General features: G+C 37.6%; 1 protein-coding gene across 2 annotated transcripts; it reads right to left on the bottom strand.

The window, feature by feature from the left end:
- Positions 1–2,563: 2,563 nt before the first annotated feature.
- Positions 2,564–24,511, bottom strand: SOX30 (SRY-box transcription factor 30). 2 transcript variants are annotated; one of them, XM_036314696.1, is made up of 5 exons: positions 23,414–24,511; positions 21,602–21,841; positions 18,498–18,677; positions 15,428–15,920; positions 2,564–2,945 (listed from the first exon to the last, which is right to left on the bottom strand). In XM_036314696.1, exons 1-5 carry the CDS (start codon positions 24,408–24,410, stop codon positions 2,564–2,566), a joined length of 2,292 nt encoding a protein of 763 aa, XP_036170589.1. In that variant the 5' UTR covers positions 24,411–24,511. The 2 variants fall into 2 exon arrangements, with proteins under 2 accessions (XP_036170589.1, XP_036170590.1); XM_036314697.1 differs by lacking the exon at positions 15,428–15,920 and having other exon boundaries at positions 2,827–2,945.
- Positions 24,512–25,141: the final 630 nt, after the last annotated feature.

The raw sequence follows: 25,141 nt of genomic DNA, 5'->3' as shown, positions 1-25,141 counted from the left end.
AACAATTGAATCTAAAAATCAAAATAAACAAATAAGAAATCTAATGAATAGAATAAATTGGTGAATAAAATGGAATCAGAGGCATGGAAATAGAAGAGACATGATTCTCAGAGGGAAGGGGGTGGGGAGGTGGGAAGATGTTAAACAAAGATTTTATATGCATATATGCATTACCTATGGACACAGACAATAGGATGGCAAAGGCCTGGGGTGGGGTGGGAACTGGGTAGAGGGGGGCAATGGGGAGAAAAAAGAGGGACATCTGTAATAATCTCAGCAATTAAGATTTTTTTAAAACAATAAAAATTTAAAAAATAATTTAAAAAAAGAACAAACAAGGCAATGAAAGTGATTGTGGCCTTAAGGTTAAAGAATTTCACTTCGATGACTTGGAGAGGCAGATGAATTAGTGCTAATGAGGCAGGGCTTTGTTCCAGGGGTAGGCAAACTTTTTGACTCGAGGGCCACAATGGGTTCTTAAACTGGACCGGAGGGCAGGAACAAAAGCATGGATGGAGTGTTTGTGTGAACTAATATAAATTCAAAGTAAACATCATTACATAAAAGGGTACGGTCTTTTTTTTTTTTAGTTTTATTCATTTCAAACGGGCCGGATCCGGCCCGCAGGCCATAGTTTACCCATGGCTGGTTTAGACTGTGGACCTCTAGTCAGAGCCAACAGTGGTTTGAGGAACTATAGATGAGCAGATAGGGGCAGTTGTAGCTAGGCTTGCTGATCTGCAATGGGGTGCTTTTCAACCTAAGAGTTGCCCATATTTCCCAGCCCAAATTATACGGTGGGTCTGTAAACAATTGAAACTTCTGACTTCTGATCCCAGCACTGAGGAAGAGGAGGAGGATTAAAGAGTTGCCAAGCCATAAGAGACATTAAGAAAGCTGGGTTTGAAATTGGTGGCGCAGGGCTAGCCTGAAGACAAGTAGTTAGGAAACACTGAACCATGTTCTACAATATCATTTCTTATACAGGGATGCCCCTAACCAATTGTCTTAAGGTCTGTGATCAAAAGCCAATTTAGTCACTAAAGTGCTATTAAAATGAGATGGGGTCAAATTGTTGAATACATTTTTCCTTTATGGTGTAGACATCAAGTGTGAAGACAAACGTTGCTTTAGTTCCGATGCCAAGTTACATTTGCTCTCTATCAAAATATTCAAGTTTGCTCTTTAACCACATTGAAACAACATTGCATAAAGTAATTTAAGTATATAAGATATAAAAATAAAATTTTTTTTGAGAAGAGGAAATATTAGGTACAATTAAGTATAGGGCTGATGAAATGTATTACAATAATTTGCAAAGGAAGAAGTTAAAAGCTTAGAACAGGTTTCCATACACAATTTCCAAGCAGGTCTAAGTAACAAGATCCCAATTTGCATGTTATACAGATCATTGAGGGAAAAGCTATTGCTTTATGTTTATTTCTGGTCATCAATTCACTGTGCCATGTAGATGATCCCATCTCTGGTGATCTGATCTTCTAAAAAGGTTCTCTCCATCCATAAGTGGGCACTTACCAAGAAGTCACATTGCAAGTAGGATTTTTTTGCTCTTTGTGAGTTAAACAAATTCCAACGTGCTCCTACTTGAATGCCATGGTTTTAAAGACAGCTGCTTGAACCAAATCTGGAAGAGCCCTTCCACTTTGGGGAGTGCTTAAGTCACATCTATACGTGTATAAAGAGTTTGGAAGTGGCATTGGAATATGTGCACAGCATCTTTGTTAATAGAGTTTGGATCTCATGTGAGCTAATAGAATCTATAATTCTGGAGGCTATAAAGTAAAAGCAATTATCTATATGGTATGGGAACCATCCTCATTTGAAGAGTACTCATTTTGCTCAGTTCTATCCCCCAAACAGAAAACATCCAACAAGAACAATTTCATCTACATTTATTTAATTATAACAAAAGTAGAACAATGAATACCAAATGGAAAAAGATATCCAAAAAAGATGATGAAAATGTTTAGAAACAGAAATGACTAATTTAGCTGAAGGAATTACCCAGGTGACATTAAAACACATTTGAAAGTTATACTTGGTTATCAGTATAAATTAAATTTAGTAACAGTCCCAATTCACTAATAAAAGTTATCAAAATATTTTCAAAATGTTACATTAAAATTGACATCCATAAATATTACATAAAGACCAAACAAAGAATCATATAATAAAAATAAATAATGTATCCTGAAATAAAATACAAATCACGCTTGTCATGTCATACTCCTTTTTCCCTCACATATAATTGTGAAGATTTGGTATTTTGCACATTCCAAGATAAAGTGATGAAAATATATGTTGATGCAAATTTCTTCCATAAAAATAAACTATTTTGTATCTTAAATATTCATACGATGAAACATCAGGACTCCAGTTTCACTAATAAAAATGTTATGAAGGCATAAATTGCATTTGGTTTGACTCCTCAAATCATGGCTGAAAACTCTCAACACAGCATTCTAGGCTTTTTTCTCTCACACCAACTGACCCAGAATATATTTTAAGAAATGTTTATTTTCTGTGCATATTTGTTTTAAAATTATAAATTCCTAAGCACTTTTTCTTCTTTCTCCTCATCACTATCAGTGACATTGACTTGCTGGATGCTAGAGGGAGTTGATGTAGGAGCTGTTAAGACATTCTCCAAGACTCCAATGTCGAGCTGAGGCATGGGATTTAGGAATTCTTCCCCACTGTGACTGTGACTGTTATAGTAAGAGGTCCCATCCATGCTCTCACAACTCCGAGAATCTTCACTGTGTGTGCGTTCCTCTGGGTAGTCTCTGAAAGGATAGTCTCTATTTAAAGCTGAAAACATAGCCTCATGTTTTTGGTACCTGTCTTCATAATAACCAAGGCATTCTGGCATTGAACTTGGAAAATTTCCATAGCCAAAGGGAGGCCGACTATAGGGACACGTGCTGCGGCAGAAAGACAAAAAAGGAATTAGATCATGCCTTGCCCACATGTTGACTCGCATATAGACTAATTGATCAAGTTTAACTGCATCCTCTGGAAGGTTCCCAAGATAACTTTCTGCTACCAGGTCATGTATTCATTTGCTCTTTTACTACTGCTTAGCCCTGACAGAAAACAAATGGCAAAGTAATAAGCAGGTGACTCACTAGACCAGTGGTCGGCAAACTCATTAGTCAACAGAGCCAAATATCAACAGTACAACGATTGAAATTTCTTTTGAGAGCCAAATTTTTTAAACTTAAACTATATAGGTAGGTACATTGTTATTAACTTAATTAGGGTACTCCTAAGGCTTAGGAAGAGCCACACTCAAGGGGACAAAGAGCCGCATGTGGCTCGCAGTTTGCCTTGATAAAGAAAAATTACTTATCTGGTCCTTTCTCTCATGTTGCCTGACACCATGTAAGGTTTTGGAAATACAGGTATGTGCTGTGCTGTTTTAAAAACTGACACTTAGTAAGCAGTGCAATAATTGTTCTTATGAATATTTTTTAAAATTTATCTTTATTGTTGAAAGTATTACAGATGTCCCCTTTCTTCCCCCCCACCCGCATTGACCCTCTCCTCCCCGTTCCCATTTCCTCCCCAGGCCTTCCCCACACTATTGTCTGTCCATGGGCTACGTATATATTCATATAAGTTCTTTGGTTGATCACTTCCTGCCCCTCTCCCTTCCTTCTGAAATACATTAGTCTGTTGCAAGCTTCAATGTCTTATGAATATTTAAAACAAAGCTCAGTGGTTGAGCACCAAACTATGAACCAGAAAGTCATGATTCGATTCCCAGTCAGGGCACATGCCCGGGTTGTGGTCTCAATCCCTTGTGTGGGGCATGCAGAAGGCAGCGGATTAATGATTCTCTCTCATCATTGATGTTTCTGCCTCTCTCTCTCCCTCTCCCCTCCTCTCTGAAATCAATACAAATATATTTTTAAAAGAACAGTTAACACCAGAAATATTTAGAACTGATATTAAATTGTGGTTTTAAAGATCTTTTCAAAAAAAAAAAAATTGGAGGGCAAGAACATGAAGAATTGGAAAAAATTATTTTGATGATTTTTTAAAAGGCAAAACACTGATAATTTTTTAAAGGCAAATATAAAAATTCTACTATTCAATCCATTTGTCAAAAAAAATACTTTTTTAAAAAAGTATCTTTTCTCCCTTTCAAAGGCACAGAACAGGAATCCAGGAATTGCAGGAAGAGGTATATAGAAAAGTCCAACCAAGACTTCCCTGGGCTCATGGACTCCATCTAGTGACAGATAATGTAAACATAATGATCTCAGCAAAACCTATGACAAGGTGGGTGTTTTATTTCATGCTCCCACATTAAAAAAAAAAAAAAAACGTAAACTTTGTTTCCTTCCCTTTAAAATCATAAGTATGATCAACATACTAGACTATCATCTCAAACTCTTGAAAATATGGTTATATTCAGCAGTTTGGTGTCTCATGCCCCAAATCTCCAAGTACTAGGGACCTTGTTAAATACCACAAATATGAGGCCAAGTTTCTAAAATGCTTCAGGTTTCCATTCCTACTGCCACAATCTCATTCAGGCATTTTTAATTCAGTGCATATGTCCTGAACAATTGTGCTTCCAGCTACTATGACTTAGCTCCCGTACCCGTTCCACCTTAGGGTCACTCCATCCATGATACTTCAGGGGGTGCTCAAAGCTACCTCCTCCACCAAGCATTCACATCAATAGAAACAATTCAACCACTACTTTTTCCCTGGACTAAATATAGGCAAGATACTACGCAGGGCTTGATGGAGAATCCGTTTAAAATAGGCCTAAAATCTAGGTGTATATTAAGCATGTGCTGAAGTCTGAAATGCAAACAACACATGGCTATATTGGTATATTTTTTTTAAAAAGTTAGTGTTATATTCAAAGAATAAAAAATATTAAGACAAGGATAATTCTAGAAGGTTATATAGATGAAAATGATTAACTAGAAGCATCATGGTATAGTGAGAAAAGCATCAAACAGAATTATCAGAATAATAATAATAGTCAGCATCTAATAAGCATTTATTATGTTTCCTAAACAGTGGCTAAGGAGTATATATGTTATCTTAAATATTCCTTGGAACCACTCTATGATAGAGATACTGTAATATCTCCACTTTACAGATAAGGGAACGGAGTCTTAAAGAGATTAAGCAACTTTCTCAAAGTCATATAATTAGTAACCAGTAAAATAGAACCAGGCAGAACTTGTTATCCTAACCACCACAGCACACTACCTGGGCACTAGTTCTAGCTGTGCCACTTACATATCTAGTAATGTTAAATCTTAAGTTATCTGGGCCATAGGGTCTCCTTATATAAAATAGGGGTAATATTGCTTGTTTTGTCAATTTAAAAGGTCTATCATAAGGAACTTGGGAGCACTCAATGTATATTGAGTACTTTGGAAACCAGAAACACTTTCAATGTATGATTAGCTTTAAAAGAAGTTGTATTTAATAATGTATTGCTAAGTATACACATACATGCACATTTTGCTTTTATTTTCAAAAAGAAAGAATGTAAAGATAAAATAAAATCTAATTAAAATGGTCACCTATAGGAGGAGAGAAGAAAAAGGAAAGGAGACAAGAAGGGAAGCCAGACTTCTCAAAATGTACCTTGTATTATGGGGTTTAAAGGGCAAAAAAACCTGATTTTTTTTAAAGACAAATCTGAAAATTCTGATTTTGAAACTATGTAAATATTTTATATAATTTTAAACAATTTAGTTTAAAAAAAATAGTCCCTAAAAATTGAAAGCAAATATACAAAGTTTACATCAAGCTGTAGGTGTCTTAAATATACAGAGAAAAGATATTTCAAGATAATTTAAATCTGATATTTGCACTGTACCTTCCTGGTAAAATATAACCATGAAGAAAAAGAAACACAAATAAATCTTAAACTGCATTCAATAATTTTATTATGGTATCACTGCTTTGAAACTATTGATATTGTTTTGAAATATACTCTCTTCATGTATATATGTGTATGTATATCAGAAAAAACATGTTTGGCAGGATAAAGCAAATAAGTAATGGTTTTATTATCATTAGGAACCAAGATTTTCAGGGGGGAAAGATACTAGGCACATAAAATCAAAGAACTTCATGAGAAACTCTACAATATTACATTTATTCTGGAAATATCAATATAAACTCAAATTTTCTCACAAAAATACATATTTTTACTGAAAAGATCTAGATACCCTGTTAATTCAGTAGCAATAAGCATGCCTATTGCCCAAACTGATATTTTTAAATATCACTTTCAGTAAAAGAAACTTGGACACCTGGGTAAAATGGTTGATTCCAGGTCTGGTATAAATAAGGTACCACATAAGTCTTTGTGCCAGAGAGCAAAAAAGCTATCAAATCAAAGATCAAGGACACAGGAACAAAGCCAACTGGACAAAAAATGGGAAAATTTAAGCATCAAAAGATATAAATAAATAATGACTGCAAAGTCTTAAAACATGTCAAATATAGAAAATGTTCATAATGATATTCCCAAAACAAAACAAGCATCATTGATATGTGGCAAGAATCAAGAGTTGATCCTGCCCTTCCAAATTTCGAAGTAATCAAATAGTTGATGAGGGAAAGCTTTTCTTCATAAAAGAATTCCAGCTAATGAATGAAGGAGTATCAAATCAGAAAATCTCATGTGTCTAAGGTAACAATCGTCTTAGCTACTAAAATAATTATGCAGGTATTTCTCAACCTTAAGTGACCATTAGAATTACATAGAGAAACATTGAAAGAACACTGCTGCCCAGGTTCTTAACCCCCAAAGATTCTGATTTATTTGGTCTGAGACCTTCAAGTGATATTACTGTACAGAAGAGAATATTTGAAACACTGCTTTAGGTGGGGAAATTTATGATCAGGTTGACAGTACCCGAACCTACAGATCATTCTAGCATCACGAATAAAAACTTTATGTACCTCTTGATGTGATACAATACAAAGTACAAAGCACCACCTATGAGGTATCATTGCAAAAACAAACAAACAAACAAAAACACCAAAAAACTGAACCCAAATCTAATCCCGTTACAAGATATAACTATCATTTTATAGGAAAAATGGGTGATAGGGAAAGATGTTAAACAATACCCAAGGATGTAATAAGTCAAATTCAGAATGTGGGTAATTTCTTATTTCTTCAATAAACACATGGTATTAAAAAAAAAAGGTAAGTACTATTGTAGCATAAAAGAGGCTTAAGAGACATAATTACATCCCATGTGTATTCCTTGCTTGGATCTTGTTTTAGACAAACCAATTGTGAAAAGACAGTTCTGAGACAATGGAGGAAAATTAAATAAGAAATTATTAACTTTTTAGTTATCAAAATAGTAGGAGATCATTTTTTAAAATCCTTAACTACTAAATATACATACTGATATATTTACAGGTGAGATTATATGATGTATATAATTTGCTTTAAAATACTTAAGACACTTTCCCCAAAAGGTAGGGGGAAATAAATGAAGGAGCTAAAATGTTGGTAATTGTTGAAGTTGGATGATGGGTACATGGAGATTATTCCATCTGCTTTGCATATGAAAATTTCTATAACAAAACAGTAAATATGGCAAAAATGTTATTATTATTTATGGTTTCTCTGACTTAGTAATATGCATGTAAGGTTCCTCTATGTCTTTTCATGGCTTGACAGTTCATTTCTTTTTAGTGTTGAATAATATTCCATTGTTTAGATGCATCACAGTTTATCTACTCACCTTATGAATAAAGCTGGTATAAACATTTATATGCAAATTTTTATGTAGACATAAGTTTCCAATTCATTTGGATAAATACTAAGAAGTATGATTGCTGATCATATGGTAAAAGTATTTTTAGTTTTGTAAAAAACTGCCAAACTGTCTTCCAAAGTGGTTGTACATTTCCACCAGCAATGAATTAAGAGTTTCTTTTGCTCCATATCCTCACTAGCATTGTGTTGCCAGTGTTTGGGATTTTGGTAATGCTGATATATGTGTGTTTAAATTTGCAATTCCCTAATGATACATAATGATGTGGAGCACCTTTTCATATGCTTAAGTTTCCATCTGTATATCTTCTTTGATGAGGTGTCCACTCAGGTATTTTGTACATTTTAAATAAGATTGTTCATTTTCCTAAGAGTTCCTTGCATATTTTGGATAACAGTCCATGATCAGTTATATCTTTCACAGATATTTTCTCCCCGTCTGTAGCTTTGATACATTCTTTGATACCACATTGTTTGATACCATAGCTTTGTAGTAAATTTGAAATAAGTGCTCTAATTTTATTTTCCTTTTTCAAGGTTGTTTTAACTATTGTAGGTCACTTAAAATTCCATATGATTTAGGATCAACTTTTCCATTTCTGCAAAAAAGCCATTGGGATTTTAAGAGAGATTGTACTGATTCTGTAAATCACTTTGGGAAGTATTGTCACCTTAACAATATTAAGTCTTACAATGCATGAACACAGACATCTTTTCATTTATTTAAGTATTTTTTAATTTCTTTCAGCAATTTTTTTAAAAATATATTTTATTGGAGAACCAAGATGGCGGCATAGGTTAACGCTGGAGTTTGCTGCCTTGAACAACTACTTCAAAAGTGAAACTAAAAGACGGAAGGGACATCACCCAGAACCACAGGAACGCTGGCTGAGTGGAAGTCCTACAACTAGGAGGAAAGAGAAACGCATACGGACACTCAGAGGAGGCGCAGTGCTGAAGTCAAATTCTGAGGTGCGGAGTGCGCGGAGCGGGCTGGCAGCGGAGGGCGCGGTTGGCGTTTTCAATCGGGAGGGAGTCGCAGACTCTGAGCTCCAGATCCGGGCGAGTCTTTAGGGACCCAGACTCAAACGGGAGAAGCGGGACTGTCTGGCTTCGGTCAGAGCGAGTGCAGCTTTCTCTCCGAGCTTTGCAGCGGTCGCTGGGACTCAGAGAGGCAGAGCCCCTGGGGACAGGACTGAGAGCCGCCATAACTGCTCTCTCCGGCCCACCCTGTTGATCCTGTGCGACCCGCCCCGCCCAAGCCCTGCACACAGGCATTTGCCGGATAGCCTCAGGCAAAGGCTAGATTAGCACCTCCCTAGAGGACAGAAGTTCTCTCACTGCTGACACAGCTGATTCTCATAGCCACTTGGCCTGGAGGTCAAACCCTCCCTGGTATTAGCTACAACAAGGTTTAACTATAAGACTGCGAACAAAGACCACGAGGGGGTGCACCAAGGAAGCATAACAAAATGCGGAGAGAAAGAAACAGGACAAAATTGTCAATGGAAGATATAGAGTTCAGAACCACACTTTTAAGGTCTCTCAAGAACTGTTTAGAAGCCGCCGATAAACTTAATGAGATCTACAAGAAAACTAATGAGACCCTCGATCTTATATTGGGGAACCAACTAGAAATTGAGCATACACTGACTGAAATAAAGAATATTATACAGACTCCCGACAGCAGACCAGAGGAACGCAAGAATCAAGTCAATGATTTGAAATGCGAGGAAGCAAAAAACACCCAACCGGAAAAGCAAAATGAAAAAAGAATCCAAAAATGCGAGGATAGTGTAAGGAGCCTCTGGGACAGCTTCAAGCGTACCAACATCAGAATTATAGGGGTGCCAGAAGATGAGAGAGAGGAAGATATTGAAAACCTATTTGAAGAAATAATGACAGAAAACTTCCCCCACCTGGTGAAAGAAATGGACTTACAGGTCCAAGAAGCGCGGAGAACCCTAAACAAAAGGAATCCAAAGAGGACCACACCAAGACACATCATAATTAAAATGCCAAGAGCAAAAGATAAAGAGAGACTCTTAAAAACAGCAAGAGAAAGAAACTCAGTTACCTACAAGGGAATACCCATACGACTGTCAGCTGATTTCTCAACAGAAACTTTGCAGGCCAAAAGGGAGTGGCAAGAAATAGTCAAAGTGATGAATACCAAGAACCTACAACCAAGATTACTTTATCCAGCAAAGCTATCATTCAGAATTGAAGGTCAGATAAAGAGCTTCACAGATAAGGAAAAGCTAAAGGAGTTCATCACCACCAAACCAGGATTATATGAAATGCTGAAAGGTATCCTTTAAGAAGAGGAAGAGGAAGAAAAAGGTAAAGATACAAATTATGAACAACAAATATGCATCTATCAACAAGTGAATCTAAGAATTAAGTGAATAAATAATCTGATGAACAGAATGAACTGGTGATTATAATAGAATCAGGGACATAGAAAGGGAATGGACTGACTATTCTTGTGGGGGAAAGGGGTGTGGGAGATGCGGGAAGAGACTGGACAAAAATCGTGCACCTATGGATGAGGACAGTGGGTGGGGAGTGAGGGCGGAGGGTGGGACGGGAACTGGGAGGAGGGGAGTTATGGGGGGGAAAAAAGAGGAACAAATGTAATAATCTGAACAATAAAGATTTAATTAAAAAATAAATAAATAAATAAATAAATAATAAAAAAGATAAAAAAATAAAAATAAAAATATATTTTATTGATTATTTTACAGAGAGGAAGGGAGAGGGATAGAGAGTTAGAAACATCGATGAGAGAGAAACATTGACCAGCTGCCTCCTGCACACCCCCTACTGGGGATGTGCCCGCAACCAAGGTACATGCCCTTGACTGGAATCAAACCTGGGACCCTTCAGTCCACAAGCCGACGCTCTATCCACTGAGCCAAACCGGTTAGGGCTCAGCAATTTTTTATAGTTTTCAGTTTACAAGTCTTGCACCTCCTTGGTTAGATTTATTCCTAAGTATTTTATTCTTTTTGATGCTATTGCAAATGAAATTGTTTTCTTAATATCCTTTTTGGATTTTGCTAATTGCTCATTTCTAGCTTATAGAAACACAAGTGGGCATCCTTATCTTGTTCCCAATCATAGTCCTTCATCATTGAATATGAATTTAAGTGTGGGCTTTTGATAAATGTCCTTTATTATGTTGAGGAAGTTCCCTTATATTCCTAGTGTGCTGAATAAGTTTGAAATAAGGAACTGATTTTTGTCATAAAAAGGTGTTGGATTTTATCAAATGTTTTTTTCTGCATCAGTTGAAATGATCTGGTGGTTTTGTTCCTTCACTCTATTAATGAAGTCTGTTGTGATAAGTTATTTTCAAATGTTGAGCCACACATACATTCCTGGGGTAAGTCCCACTTGTTCCTGATTTTCAATCCTTTACTATGCTGCTAGATTCAAGGTGCTAGTATTTTTTAGTATATTTTACATCTATATTCATAGGATACATTGGTCTGTAATTTTCTTTCTTGTGAGATCTCTGGCTTTAGTAACAGAGTAATGTTGGCCTTAAAAGTGTTCCCTCTTAGACTTTTTATAAGAGTTTGAGAGCAATGATGTTAATTCCTCTTTAAATGTTTGGTAGAATTCACTAGTGAAGCAATCTAGTCCAGGGCTTTTCTTTGTTGGGAGGTTTTTGATTTCTGATTCAATATCTTGATACAGGTTTGATCAGATTTTCTGTTTCTTCTTAAGTCAGTTTTGGTAATTCATGTATTTGTCCATTTTATCTTTGTTGCCTAATTAGTTGATGTACAATTATTCACTGTATTCTTCTATAATCATTTTTATACCTGTAAGGTCAGAAGTAATGTAACCAATTTCATATCTGATTTTCATAATTTGTCTTCTTTCTTTTTAAACAATTTTTATTTATTAACTTTAAAGAGAGAGGAAGGAAGAGAGGGGAAGAGAGAGAAAGAGAGAGAGAGGGAGGAGAGAGGAGAAAGGAGAAAGAGAGAAAAATATCAATTTATTGTTCCACTTATTTATGCATTCATTGGTTGACCCCTGTATGTGCCCTGACCTGAGATCAAACCCACAATCTTGGCATAAAGGAATGACACTCTAACCAACTGAGCTACTTGGCCAGGGCTATATGTCTTCTTTCTTTATTTCTTAGTCTAGCGAAAGGTTTTGCCAATTTTATTGATCTTTTCAAAAGACCAACTTTTGTTGACTTTTATTCCTCTATTTCATGAAATTCTCTATTGTTTTTCTATCCGTTATTGCATTTATCTCAGATCATTATTATTCCCTTCCTTCTGCCAGCTTTGGGTTTTCTTTGCTCTTCTTTTTTCAGTTCCTTAAGGTGTAAAGTTAGGTTGTTGATTTGAGATCTTTTTTTAAAAAAAATATATGTTTTTATTGGTTTAAGAGAGAGAGAAAGAGAGACAGAGAGCGATAGAAACATCAATGATGAAAGAGAATCATTGATTGGCTGCCTCCTGCATGCCCTCCACCAGGGATTGAGCCCACTATCCAGGTATGTGCCCTGACTGGGAATCCAAGCGTGGCCTCCTGGTTCATAGGTGGAAGCTCAACCACTGAACTACACCGGTCAGGCGAGATCTTTCCTTTTAAATATAGGCCATTGCAGTTATAAACTTCTCTATCAGCACTGCTTTCACTATAAAATCCCTTCAGTTTTTGTATGTTGTATTTTCATTGTCATTCTTCTCAAAGTATTTTTTAAATTCCCTTCATGATGGCTTATTTGACCATTGGTTGTTTAAGAGTGTGTTGTTTAATTTCCATATACTTGTAAATTTTCCAGTTTTCTTTCTGTTATTGATTACTAGTTTTATTCCATCATAACTAAAGAAGAAACTATGTATGATTTCAATCTTTTAAAGTTTTTGAGACTTATCGTGTGATCTAGCATATGGTCTATCCTACAGAATATATCATATGCATTTGAGAAAAATATATATTTTGTTGTTGGATGAAGTATTTTATATGTATATATTTAGATGTATTGTACAGGCTTCTAGTTCCTTACTGATCTTCATCCCATTTTTGGATGTATAGTTTTCTATCCATTATTTAAAGTTAAGTATTCACAGATAACATTGAAAAGCTGAAACAAGACAAAGATACCCACTCTTGCCACTTTTTTCAACATAGTATTAGAAGTCATAGCAAGAGCAATTAGGCAAGAAAAAACCCATAAAACTATCTCTATTAGTAGATGACATTATATATAGAAACTCCTAAAGATTCCACCAAAAAAACCATTGGAACTAATCAATTAATTCAATAAATGTGCAGGATACAGAATCAATAAGCAAAAAACCAGTTGTGTTTCTATACACTAACAACAAAATCTCAGAAAATTTAAGAAAATAATCTCATCTATAAATGCATCAAAAAGGATAAAATACCTAAGAATAAATTTAACCAAGGAGGTAAAAGACCAAAACACTGAAAACTATGAGACACTAATGAAAGAGATTGAAGAAAACACAAATAAATGGGAAAATATTGCATGTTCATAGATCGGAATAAATAATATTGTTAAAATTTCCACACTATCCAACGCAATCTACAGATTCAATGTAATGACTATCAAACTTCCAATGGCATTTTTTAAAGATATAGAGCAAACAATTCCAAAATTTGTATGGAATCACAAAAGACCCTAAATAGCCAAAGCAAACTTGAGAAAGAGCAACAAATCTGGAGGCATTACATTCCCTGGTTTAAAATTATATTACAAAGCTACATAATCAAAACAGTATGCTATTGTCATTAAATAGACACATAGGTCAATGGAATAAAATAGAGAACCCAGATATAAGCCCACATATATATATGATCAGTTAACTTATGACAAAGGAGCCAAGAATATATGGGGAAAAATAATATCTTCAATAAATGGAAAACTAGATTGTCACATGCAAAAGAATGAAACTGGACCCCCTCTATTATATGATAATAATATACTATACTATAATATAGTTCTATTATATTATAACACAAAAATCAACTCAAAATGGATTAAAGACTTAAACATAAGAACATAAAACTCTAAGAAGAAAACATAGCTCCTTCACATTGGCCTTGGCGATGATATTTTGAATTTGACACCAAAAGCAAAAATAAGCACATGTCCCTACATCAAACTAAAAAACTTCCACACAGCAAAGGAAACGATAAGTTCAGCTGGGTATTAAGTTGTTAATATTTAAATTTCATATTTCTAGATAGTTACAGCAGAAGGTATTCCATGTTAGCTAAGTCTAACATATTTGTTTGAGGCCTTTAAGTTCCCTCTTCCATAAGATTTATGAAAAACATTGTATATGTCTGTAGATGTGCATTATTATGGGAAATGGTCCACAACTTCAATCAAATTCTTAAATAGGCTTATAACTCAAAGGTAAAGGATAATTTATTTTAACCTTGATATGTTGTTTTGAAATTTTACAGTTAAGATTCTATATATTCTCATAAACCTGGGAATTCTTTGGACTTACCTTCCCATACATATATATGTATGTATGTATGTGAATATGGTATATATGCATAAATATATATGATTATATTTTCTATATATTTTAAGCTAACAAATTCCCATTTGTCTTTTACATCCTTTCTATATACATACTTTCAATAAACTTTTAAATACACTTTACTCAATGGCCAATATGAAAATATCCTAGATATCTCTTTATAAAACTATAAATACTGCAAGGAGGAGAAAGAAGAGGTGAAAGGGATTAAAAAAAAGAACTCAACTAAGAAATTAATGTAGTACAGGAAGAGATTGTTTCAATAAGCACAATATGAAGATGGTTAAGATTTGAAGGGAGAGAGATGTTAGCTCTCAGAGCTAGGGATCAGTACTTCTGAGTCTATGTGTTTTATACAATAACTCCTTGGTTACACTGGCTAACCTCTTTGATTTTTACTTTAGATATATAGGTCAAAATAGACTTCTGGAAAATATTTATATTTGATATATATTAAATAGTTGATATGCATATCAAATGTCATTTCAAATATGGTATTGAAATGATTGAGTAATTCCACATATGAATGGATTAGATTAGGGGAGAATATTCTTTATAGAAGATTCTGTTATCAGTTGGGAGCAGAGACAATAAGAAAATTGAGGGGGGCTCAATTCAATTTGTTATTTAGCCAGCTGGATTTTACTGAAATATGCTATCTAAACAAGCATAAATAAGATTATCCATTTCCTTGGGGAAATTATCATCATATACATACAGGTAGAAGTTAGAAAAGCAAACAATATAATTTACAAGGCTGGTCTTCTCTTTTGGAAAACTATATGCAGTTTGTTTATAGCTGATGTACTGCTTTGACATTCTTAAATGAAATACACCAGACCTACCAACTCAGAATCTGCATTTTAACAAGATCACATGTGATTCATATATATATAACATTTGAGAAACACAGGTCTATACAGTAAGGGGGGTTGACTAAATAATCTCAAGGTCCCTTAGATTCCAAGCAGAAATGAGGAAGTCCCTTTTTCAGTAAAAAAGAGATTCCTTCAGAGGTGAAAATTCATTAGATGTATTTGTAGGTGAAAAGAAATAAAAGTTCCTTTACCTTGATGGGAAGTAGTGAGGTCCAGGCAGGAAGTAAGGATGATGAAAAGAGAATCGAGGTGGTGTCCCAAATAATGTGGCTGGATGGCCAAGGGGTGGGGTCTGGTAGACGTGTGAGTGTGGAAGAGGAGGAGCCTGGGGGATTGGAGCACCTCTGGGACAAGCGGAAACGCTTGGATACTCCTTGGGAGGTTGGATGGGCGAGGTTGCAAATCTGGCATGGGCAGTACTTGCACTAGTTGAAATCCTATTGGTGCTCTCCGGAGAGACAGGAGTAGGTCTCTTTACAGAGTGACTGGCTCCAGAATGCAGCTGATGAGTGTCCGTTTGGGAGGGCCCAGCAAAGCGCTGGGGTGAGAGTGCTGGGCGGAGGGGCAGATTTGGAGCCTGAACGGCCACCTGGGCAGTACTGGAGACGGCAGGCTGGAAAAGTGTGATGGGGCTTAGACGCTGGACTGCAGGTGTGGGCAACTGGATGGCAGGTGGGGCTTCACCTTCAAAAATAAAAAGAGCATAGGTCAAGCATTAATTGAGTCACTCCATGTTTTTCATGTTTCAGTTGAATTTAATAAACTCTTCAACCAGAAGCCTTTGTAACCACCTTACCTACTAGTAACAGAATCACCAATATCAATCCCCTCTATTGATTTCCTTCACAGCATTTTGAACAAACTGAAGTCATCTTGTTTACTTATTTTATACTAGAGGCCTGGTGCATGAATTCATGCATGGTGGGGTCCCTTGGTCTGGTCGGCTATCAGGCGCTGATCAGGGCCATCTCCCCCAGTCCTGATTGGGGCCGATCGCCGGGGGGAGGGACCACAGGAGGTTGGTCGGCTGTGGGAGGTTGGCTGTGGGAGCACACTCACCACCAGGGGGTAGCTCCTGCATTGAGTGTCTGCCCCCTGGTGGTCAGTGCGCATCATAGCTACCGTCTGGTCATCCAGTCATAACGGTCACTTAGGCTTTTATATATATATATAGATTGTTTGGTTTCTCTTTCTCACCTAGATTCTAAGTGCCATGAGAGGAGAGACCTTTTGTTTTGTTCACTGCTGTTATCTCCAGGGCTCTAAATTCTTCTTGACATTGAATAGATGCTCAACTATTTTTTTAATGAATACAATTATTGAGTGATGAAATACAAGACAAATACATGCAATATTAGTATGTATATATAAATGTTTCTAAAATAAATAATATGAAACCACTGACAGAGGTTACTTTTAAGGAGCGGATGTCTGGGAGGAGAGGCAGGGCAGTGAAGCAGAAGAAAAAGCCAGATTTTCATTTTATATTTGTCAATACTGTTTGAATTTTCTATTATCTAAACATATTAATTTATTTTTAACATTAATAGAGGTTTCCATGCAGTGGCATGCATAATTTCTATTTTATTTTGTATACTAAATTATGAATGACATTTAATTTTTTTAATTGAAAAAGCTAAAGAAACAATTAGTAAAATTATTTTACTGTATTGCATTCAGTGTGAATATAGTGGGAAATTCCCAAGTGAGAACAGGATTTGCCACAGGCCAATTTGTGGTAGATATGAAAGGAATCTTATTGCAGCAGGGCATGACAGATATGGCAGAATTTTTAAATACATGTAAAACAACTCTGTATTTAATCTTTCCTGGTAATTGTCTTTCCTCAGAATTGCATAAATATAGTCCACCCTTGTTATCCCATGAAGATTGGTTTCAGGACCCCCTCGAATACCAGAATCTGAAAATGCTCAAGTCTCCTATATAAAATAGAGTAGAACCATGAATACAGTTGGCCCTCTATAGCCATTGATCAAAAATAGTATTTATTTACTGTTGGTTGAATCACGGTTGCAGATCCGGCTGATACAGAGAGTCTACTGGATGTATTGGGGAAAATATCTGTGTATAAGTGGATGCATGCAGTTCAAACCCGTGTTGTTTAAAGGTCAACGGTATATTGTATAAAACTGTCAGCTGCCTCAAATAAGAACATTGATAAATTTGTCCCTGGGCAAATATACAGCATTTAATGGTGAGTAAAAGCAGATGGAAGGGGACGGTCTTAGAAAAAGAGATTAAGAAACAGATTGTGAAAACAGAAGCCATAAATAACGTAACAGACAAAACAAAGTAAGTTAACAAAAGCATAATTAAGCCTAGGTAGAAATACAGGCTTAAAGAGATCCTGACAATAGGAGAGGGTAAAAGTGCCTGACTGGGCTGGGAAAGAGCAAGGATATAAACTCAGTGCTTTCTGCATCTTTCTTTTCAGCCTAGACATCCTGAATGTGACTTCGTTGCTATCAACTGCTAAAATGTTATAGAAAAAAAGGTGAAAATGCATAAGATTCTAGTAAGTCAACTTTCAAGATATCTAAATCTCTCAGCACATAGAGGTGGCTTTATTACCAGAGGGTCTGAGCAGGTAGCTTTAGGTAGTGGATGTACCTAAGCTCTGCCTAATATGTGGTTAAAAGACGTTCTGGAAGAACAAACCAGTGATGGATAGCTCTATAACAAGTTTTGCTACTAGATTCTTAATTTGGGGTTCTTAAACGCAACAGACAAAAGTGTTGTAAAGAACTCATCAAAGAAGAGAAATTTAGGGAAAGACAATATAATGAGACAAATATTTGATAAAAAATAGATTACTTCCATTGCTTTTCTAGAGCAGCAAGAAAACAGTCTTAATGATTAGTCATCATTACTAAATTCCAGGACAGGGTGCCTCATACCCCATTAGTAAGGCGTTCTTTCATGCTGATCGTAAAAAGACACTCCTTTCCCACTGAGTGACCTCAGACATTTCCTGCATTACCTGCTATTCTATGGGCTCATCCTGATTTGCTTAAAAGGTCTGAGGCTTTGCACATGGTATCTTTGCCACTCTGGCAAACCAACTTCTTTGATGTCTACTGAAAATTTTCCTTCTCTGATTTAATGTTTTCACTTTCTCCATTTTCCCCCTTAATATTGTTTTTCTAAATTATTAAGCTAACAAAAGCAAAATTTCAACTTGAGGTAAAATTTGCACACAGCTATTTAAAAGATTCATAATCTACTATAAAACCAACTCACCAACTGGATGAATGATGGTGTTTTGTAGGCTGGGAATTACCACAGAGTAGGTAGGTGAGCGATAAGGATAAATTGTTGTAGGATTTGGAGAGGTGATATTCTGTGTGGTGCCAGAAAATACATTGGAAACACTTAGAGGGAAGCGTTTTCGCTTCCCTGGCCGAGGCTGATAAACCCAACCTATAGAAGAAAATAAACTATTTTTAATTTGAACATATGGACCCTATATAGCTTTTATTTTTTTAAAATGTGTATTTCTTTATTGATTTCAGAGAGAAAGGGAGAAGGAGAGAGAGAGAAACATCAATGATGAGAGAGAATCATTGATCGGCTGCCTCCTGCACACACCCCCACTGGGGATCGAGCCCACAACCCAGGCATGTGCCCTTGGCTGGAATCGAACCTGGGACCCTTCAGTCCGCAGGCTGACGCTTTATCCCTGAGCCAAGCCAGATAGGGCCCTATATAGCCTTTAAATAGTTCTTTACACATAGGCTGGGGCAAAAGTAGGTCTACAGTTATAAGTATGCAAAAGTTTATTCTTGTATTAGTATTTATTAATTATTGTATTATTTTCTATACCAAGTGAAAACCTAGACACTGATTTCTGCATTGTTAGCTAAGTTTTTAAAAAATAAGTTATTGTCTAAAGTATCTTTTCCAGCTCTATAATACTATTTCTATGCATTTTAGCATATATATCCATATAGCTTCTAAGTAGTGGCCAACATTGTGATAATTCAAAGAAAGTAAAGTCAAATGTCTGATATCCAAACACATGGAATCTTAGTAAAACAACATTAAAGGCATTAAGTCTGAATCCCAAAGCTTTTCCTCTACCTATAAAACAATGCCCCAGTAAGACAATATCTGTCTCCTTCTATTTTCTTTTTTTAAAAACATATTTATTTTTAGGGATTTCAGAGAGGAAGGGAGAGGGAGAGAGAGACATCCATGATGAGAGAGAATCATGGATCAGCTGCCTCCTGTCGCCCCCCACTGGGGATGGAGCCCGCCACCTGGGCATGTACCCTGACCGGAAATCGAACCCTGACCTCTGGTTCATAGGTCGAGGCTCAACCACTGAGCCACGCCAGCCGGGCTCCTATTTTCTTACTTTCTCTAAGATACAATTGCCTATATCTTACACTGAAATGGTCATAATGAGCAATCGCTATTGTTATGCCTCGTTTAGGAAGTCACTCACCTAGACTTGGCAGTCTCCAAGTTCAAATAACCACATTTCCTTCCAAAGTCAGAAGAGTGGCATTATGGCAGTTATAGCCACAGTATAACCAGAATTGCTGGTTCCCTATAATTGCTGCCTCTGGGATCTCTTTGCTCATACTTTAGAAAAAATACTCCCTCTGTCCCATAAAATAGTAGCAAGTGAATATTTAAACGGGAATTATTGGCAAATGCAGCTGTAAGTTATGTTGTAGCGCAAAATTGCGAAGCCTTCAATCAAAATCAATGTTTCATGACATCTGTCATTTGTTTTGACACATCTTTCAATTTTTAGGTTAATCTAATTATTACGAATTGTAACTATTTTTCTGATTTCATCCGCTGATCGAAATCAATTGTTTTATTTCAGTTGAGTATCAACCCATTGTAAAAATAAGATGAAAAAAAGAGAGTTTTCAAGCAAAGATAGAGTTGCGATTGTCCAGTTCTTGATGCATCAAAAGAAAAAGGAAAAGTTGCAGAAAGGTGCAATTACGTTAGCTGCAAAACAATTTAAGTGCAACAGAATGACCATATCAAGAATTTGGAAACGTGCTTCCGAAAATAATTGTCAAGGAGACTCTTATGCTAATGTTGATTCTTTGAAAAAACAAACTGTGGACATAAATGCAAAGATTATGGAGAAAAACTTGAAAAACTTAAGACATATTCCTCTTAGCAGAAGACGCACCATATTAGCCTTTGATAATATTTCTCCCGAAATACTGGATAATACATTTCTGTCACTTCAACAAGTTATGCTGGAAGCAATGAAGAACGACGGCTCCAATAACTTTAAGCTCACGCATACAGGGAAAGCAAAGCTTTGCAGCCAAGGGATCCTGCCTACAAGTTTAAAATGCAGTAACGAAATTATTGAAAAATCCAGAAACTATCTGAACACTCAAAATAAAAATTAGGAGTACTATTTTTAATTTATTGTTTAATTTAATCTAGTTTTTTTTTTTATAATAAATGTTGCGTTCTATATTTATTTTCTTTTGCTACTATTATTATGGGACAAATTACATTCATCAACTGCTACTATTATTATGGGACAGAGGGAGTAATTCTTTTTCTACCATGCATAGTTATGCTGGCTGCTATCCCAAGCTTAATCTATCTATCCATATATATATTATTGATTTCAGAGAGGAAGGGAGAGGAAGAGAGAGATAGAAACATCAATGATGAGAATCATTGATTGGCTGTCTCCTGCATGCCCCACACTGGGGATTGAGCCCACAACCCAGGCATGTACCCCGAGTAGGAACTGAACCATGACCTTCCTGGTTCATAGGTCGATGTTCAACCACTGAGCCATGCTGGCAGGGCCCAGACTTAATCTTAATGTCCCCACTGCTGGGGAAGAAATCAGAATTCATTTCAAATTACATCATGATGAGGATAAATCTATCAATCAAAAGGCAGGACTATGTTCTGATAATCATATAATATTAAAATAGAGCCTGGTGCAAATCCCTGTATTCTCATTGCCTTTAAGCATGCATGCTTTTTTTTTTCTATTGCTATAATTTTAAAACTTTTCTGGTATGCTTACAAAACTATAGCCTAGAATTCTGGAGCTTTTATCTTCAGAAGTTTATATCTATATATTTAATCAAAAACACAATAAAACTGTATGTCCCCTGGTTTGCATTAGTTAGCAAATAAGACTAGATAGCCCTCTAATTGGTTCTGTTTAATGAAACTTATGCACAGTATCAATCATTAGTATAATATTAGCCATTGTTCGTTATTGTATATATCAGATTAGAAAAAAGATTACACATTTTGTCTTTCAATCTCAGCCTAACCAAATCTTTACCTAAATAAATTTATTTAAAAGAAATTAGAAGCTTTGTTCATTTGATTACCAGGAAATTCCTCTCTGTGCTTTTCTTTAATCTTTTGTGCTTCATCATAATAAGGTTTCTTTTGTTCTTCACTAAGTTTGTTCCACTCTAACCCAAGCTGGACACTGATTTCTGCATTGTTAGCTGCTGGGTTAGCTTTGGCTAGTGCTGGCCGGTGGATCCTTGCCCAAACCATAAATGCATTCATGGGTCGCTTCACATGGCCATTTCTGTCCTTACTGAACGGAGTATCTGGTATTCCTACATTGACAAAAATTAAGAGACTAAATTAATGTGTTTCACACACACTCACACATACAATTTTAAAGTGAAATGCACCTCCATTTTTATTTTTTCACTATCTGGAGAAAATATACACTTGAATATAGCCAAAGAACTGCCAGTGTTCCAGAACTCATTACCCCTGAACTCAGCATTCTAAACTGTAGAATGACTCTTCTATTTCTCAAAATAATAATATTGTTTAAGTATCGTGGAATAATGTTGAAGACAATAAACCGCTGGATTATTACTTCTTTGAGCTTTATCAATACCTCTAACAATCATTACCATTTACTTCCCATTAAAAACTATTCTATTAATGGGGGACAAGAACTATGACTTAATTAATGACTATAATCCTAGCACTAGGTAGGTGCTCCCACAATGTTTCAAGGAACTCATTTACATGCCGTTGTAGTGTCCATTCAAGCAAAATATTTATAATATTATAATATTATATTAGTTATATTTCATTATGAAGGTGAAACTCCTACCATTATGGGTCAACAACGCTAGTCCCATGTCCTGGGAGAAAAATAAGAAAAGTGACTATTTAAGAATCACAGACCCAGTTGATATTACAATAAAGTAAGTTGACTAAATTCCTATCTCTTACATAATTCATCAAAAACATCTATAAACTTCTTATATTGTTTCTCTTTAGGTGACTTGACATAAAGGATGAAATAAGCATTATAAAGAAAGCTTTCTCTTTCCTTTAGAAAACGAAAACATTTAAAAAATACTGAAGTTAAAAATAAGAAGGCCAAGTGAGGAGAAAGAATCAGTAAAGAAAGTAACAAAAACAAAATATGAAAGTTAATGAAACATGAAGATTAGTATAACTTATGACATTCATTGGCATAGTGTTTTGTCTGAAACCTGAAATAAGAAATTTTCTAGCTATATATCTGGAAATAATGGATAGAATAAAATAACTACTTGTAGTTGTTACCACTATAACTACAGTCACTTCTTTGAAAACATTTTTAGCTTATTCTACAGTATTTTCATTTTCCAAATTTTTTAAGTCCTTAGCTTTTATAATTCTAAAATGTTACATTTAATCATGTACTGTTTTCTTCCAGAACAATGCCTACTGTTCCTTTTTAAAGAAGAAAAATCACCTCTAAATTATTTTATTTTAATAACCATTTTTTTTTCATTAAACACAATTTTTTTCTTCGGCTTCTTGATACATGCAAAAATATTGATCTACTATAATATTTTAAAATATTATCTGTAGCATATAAACCGAGGGCTTTGTATCATCTAGCAAAAATATTTCTATTTTTGTGTGTAAACAGTCACATCTAAATCTCAACTTCATTGGGCCTTAATTAAAAAAATGTTGGGTAATCTTGAACGTGTTAGTGTATTTTACTGGCATATGTACAAGTCAATCAGAAGTGATACCTGTGCAGACTTTGCCCTGAAAAGAATCAGTTCCATGATTTTATTTTTCTAGTTTAGGCTTCTGAACTGCTGACATGTCAGCTATGGGGCAACATAGACGAAATCTGAAAACCAGATTCCCCTGCCGTCTAATACCTGCGTCTGAGGGAAGCACGGTGAGCGGGACATCTTTGGTTTCAATTTTTACAGAAGGCTCCAGCAAGGACTGCATTTTAATAGGCACTGGTGTCAGGGGGACCTTGGTCAATCGTATCAGCTCTGAAGGTGGCGGTCCCTGAAACTGGATCTGGGCCCCAGGGGAGACCGTGTGGAGAGTCAAAGGGATCCGGAGGTCTTGCTGGTGCGGCCCGAAGGCGCTGGACGGCTGGGCCAGGATCACCTCCTTGCCGCCATGGACCAGCCCATTCGACGCGGGCTCCCTGTCGAGTCTGCAGTCCTCGTGCAGTCTCTCGGGCTCCTCGGTCTTGATGATTCTCTCTCTGATGGCCGTCAGGCTTTTGCCTTCCCCGCCTTTCTCCGCGGCCCGCATGACCTCCTCCACCTCCAACTTGCTCTTCTTCTGGTCCCCTCGGCGACTGTCCAGGGCCGGCCCGGGGCCTTCCACCTTGGCCGTCCTGGAGGCCCTGGGGCTCGCCTCGACAGCCCTCCGAGGCCCCGCGGAGGGATCCGAGCCGGGCCCCAGCTCCTGCTTCTCCGCCTTGACCTGCAGCACCCGGGGCGGCACCGGGTGCACCTCGGGCCTGCAGGGGGCGCCCTCGGGTGTGGGTGGCGGCGGCGGCGGCAGCAGCAGCAGCTCCGGCCTCAACTGCAGCAGCCGCGCCTGCGCGGGCGAGGCGGCGGCGTCTTCGTCCCTCGCCGGAGGCAGCGGTGGCCCTGGCGGCAGCAGCAACACCTGCTCCGGCTTCACCTGTAGCAGCCGCCGTACGGGGGGCTGTACGCCCGACGCCGGTACTTCCCCGCACGGCGAGGCCACGGTCGCGATGGCGGCCGCGCACGGGGCTGGGGGCGACGGAGGGCGAAAGGGGGTGCCCTCGACCGGCAGCTGGGGCGGAGCGGGGCGCAGTGGACGCGGCGGGGTCGCCCGCGGCAGTTGGCGTGGCTGAGGCAACGGCTCGGGCCTGGCTCTCTCCATGGACGTAGGGGAACGCCCCGGCCTGGTCCCAGACGGATTGTGATCTCAGCCGTTTGTTGGCGCCCTGCCCCCGCCCTCTTTCGGTTAAGACCCTTCCAAGGCCTTTGCTACCCAGAACCCTACGCGGTTCAAAAAAAAGCAGGCCTCTGTGAGGCCTCGCCCAATCACAGGCGGCCCAGGACCCCGGCGCCGCCAATCAGAGCGGCGCGCTCTCTGGCTCCGCCCGCCCTCCACTCTCGCCTTGTGCCGAGTCCTCGAATCACCCGTGATGGCGGGGGCCGCCGCACGTGCCGCCCATTTTCCCCTTTTCCCTCTGACTCGCCTTTTCTTCCCGCGTTCTCTTATGGCCGTTGTTCTTAGTTACCCCTCCCCCGCCCAGAGCGTGGACAATGGCGTTGCCCGGGAAACTGCATGGTTCTGTGCCACCGACCTCCGGGGGATAAAGTCGCAGGAGTCCCTTACACGGCCTGGAGGACCCAGCCCTGTACGCGGTTTGTTTGTGCTGCCAGGACACACCAGACCCTCGGGATCACGGGGGCCTTTGATTCTATCTATGCCGAGGAGAAAAGAGGTGGGAGGGGAGAGTTTGCAACTTCGCAATAACCCCATTAGTTGATTTCCTTGCTGGGAAGGGGGTTCAACTTGGTGCGACTGTGCTAGTTGAACTGTAATCACCAGTCCTGGAGGCCCGATCTGCACAATCCATCACGGATTCACCCACTTCTTTCGGT

This window comes from Myotis myotis, unplaced genomic scaffold (genome assembly GCF_014108235.1).
Source record: "Myotis myotis isolate mMyoMyo1 unplaced genomic scaffold, mMyoMyo1.p scaffold_m19_p_6, whole genome shotgun sequence".
In the NCBI taxonomy this organism is placed as follows: Eukaryota; Metazoa; Chordata; class Mammalia; order Chiroptera; family Vespertilionidae; genus Myotis; species Myotis myotis.
Note: the sequence above shows the minus strand (reverse complement) of the source record. Positions and strands in the feature narration are given on the sequence as shown.

Coding starts and splice junctions, on each gene's coding strand:
- SOX30 (XM_036314696.1), bottom strand. CDS start 24,410: ATGGAGAGAGCCAGGCCCGAGCCGTTGCCTCAGCCACGCCAACTGCCG. Junction 15,921..18,497: donor CACCATCATTCATCCAGTTG/GTGAGTTGGTTT, acceptor TTATTTTTGAAG/GTGAAGCCCCACCTGCCATC. Junction 2,946..15,427: donor CCTCACTACTTCCCATCAAG/GTAAAGGAACTT, acceptor TTTCTGCCGCAG/CACGTGTCCCTATAGTCGGC.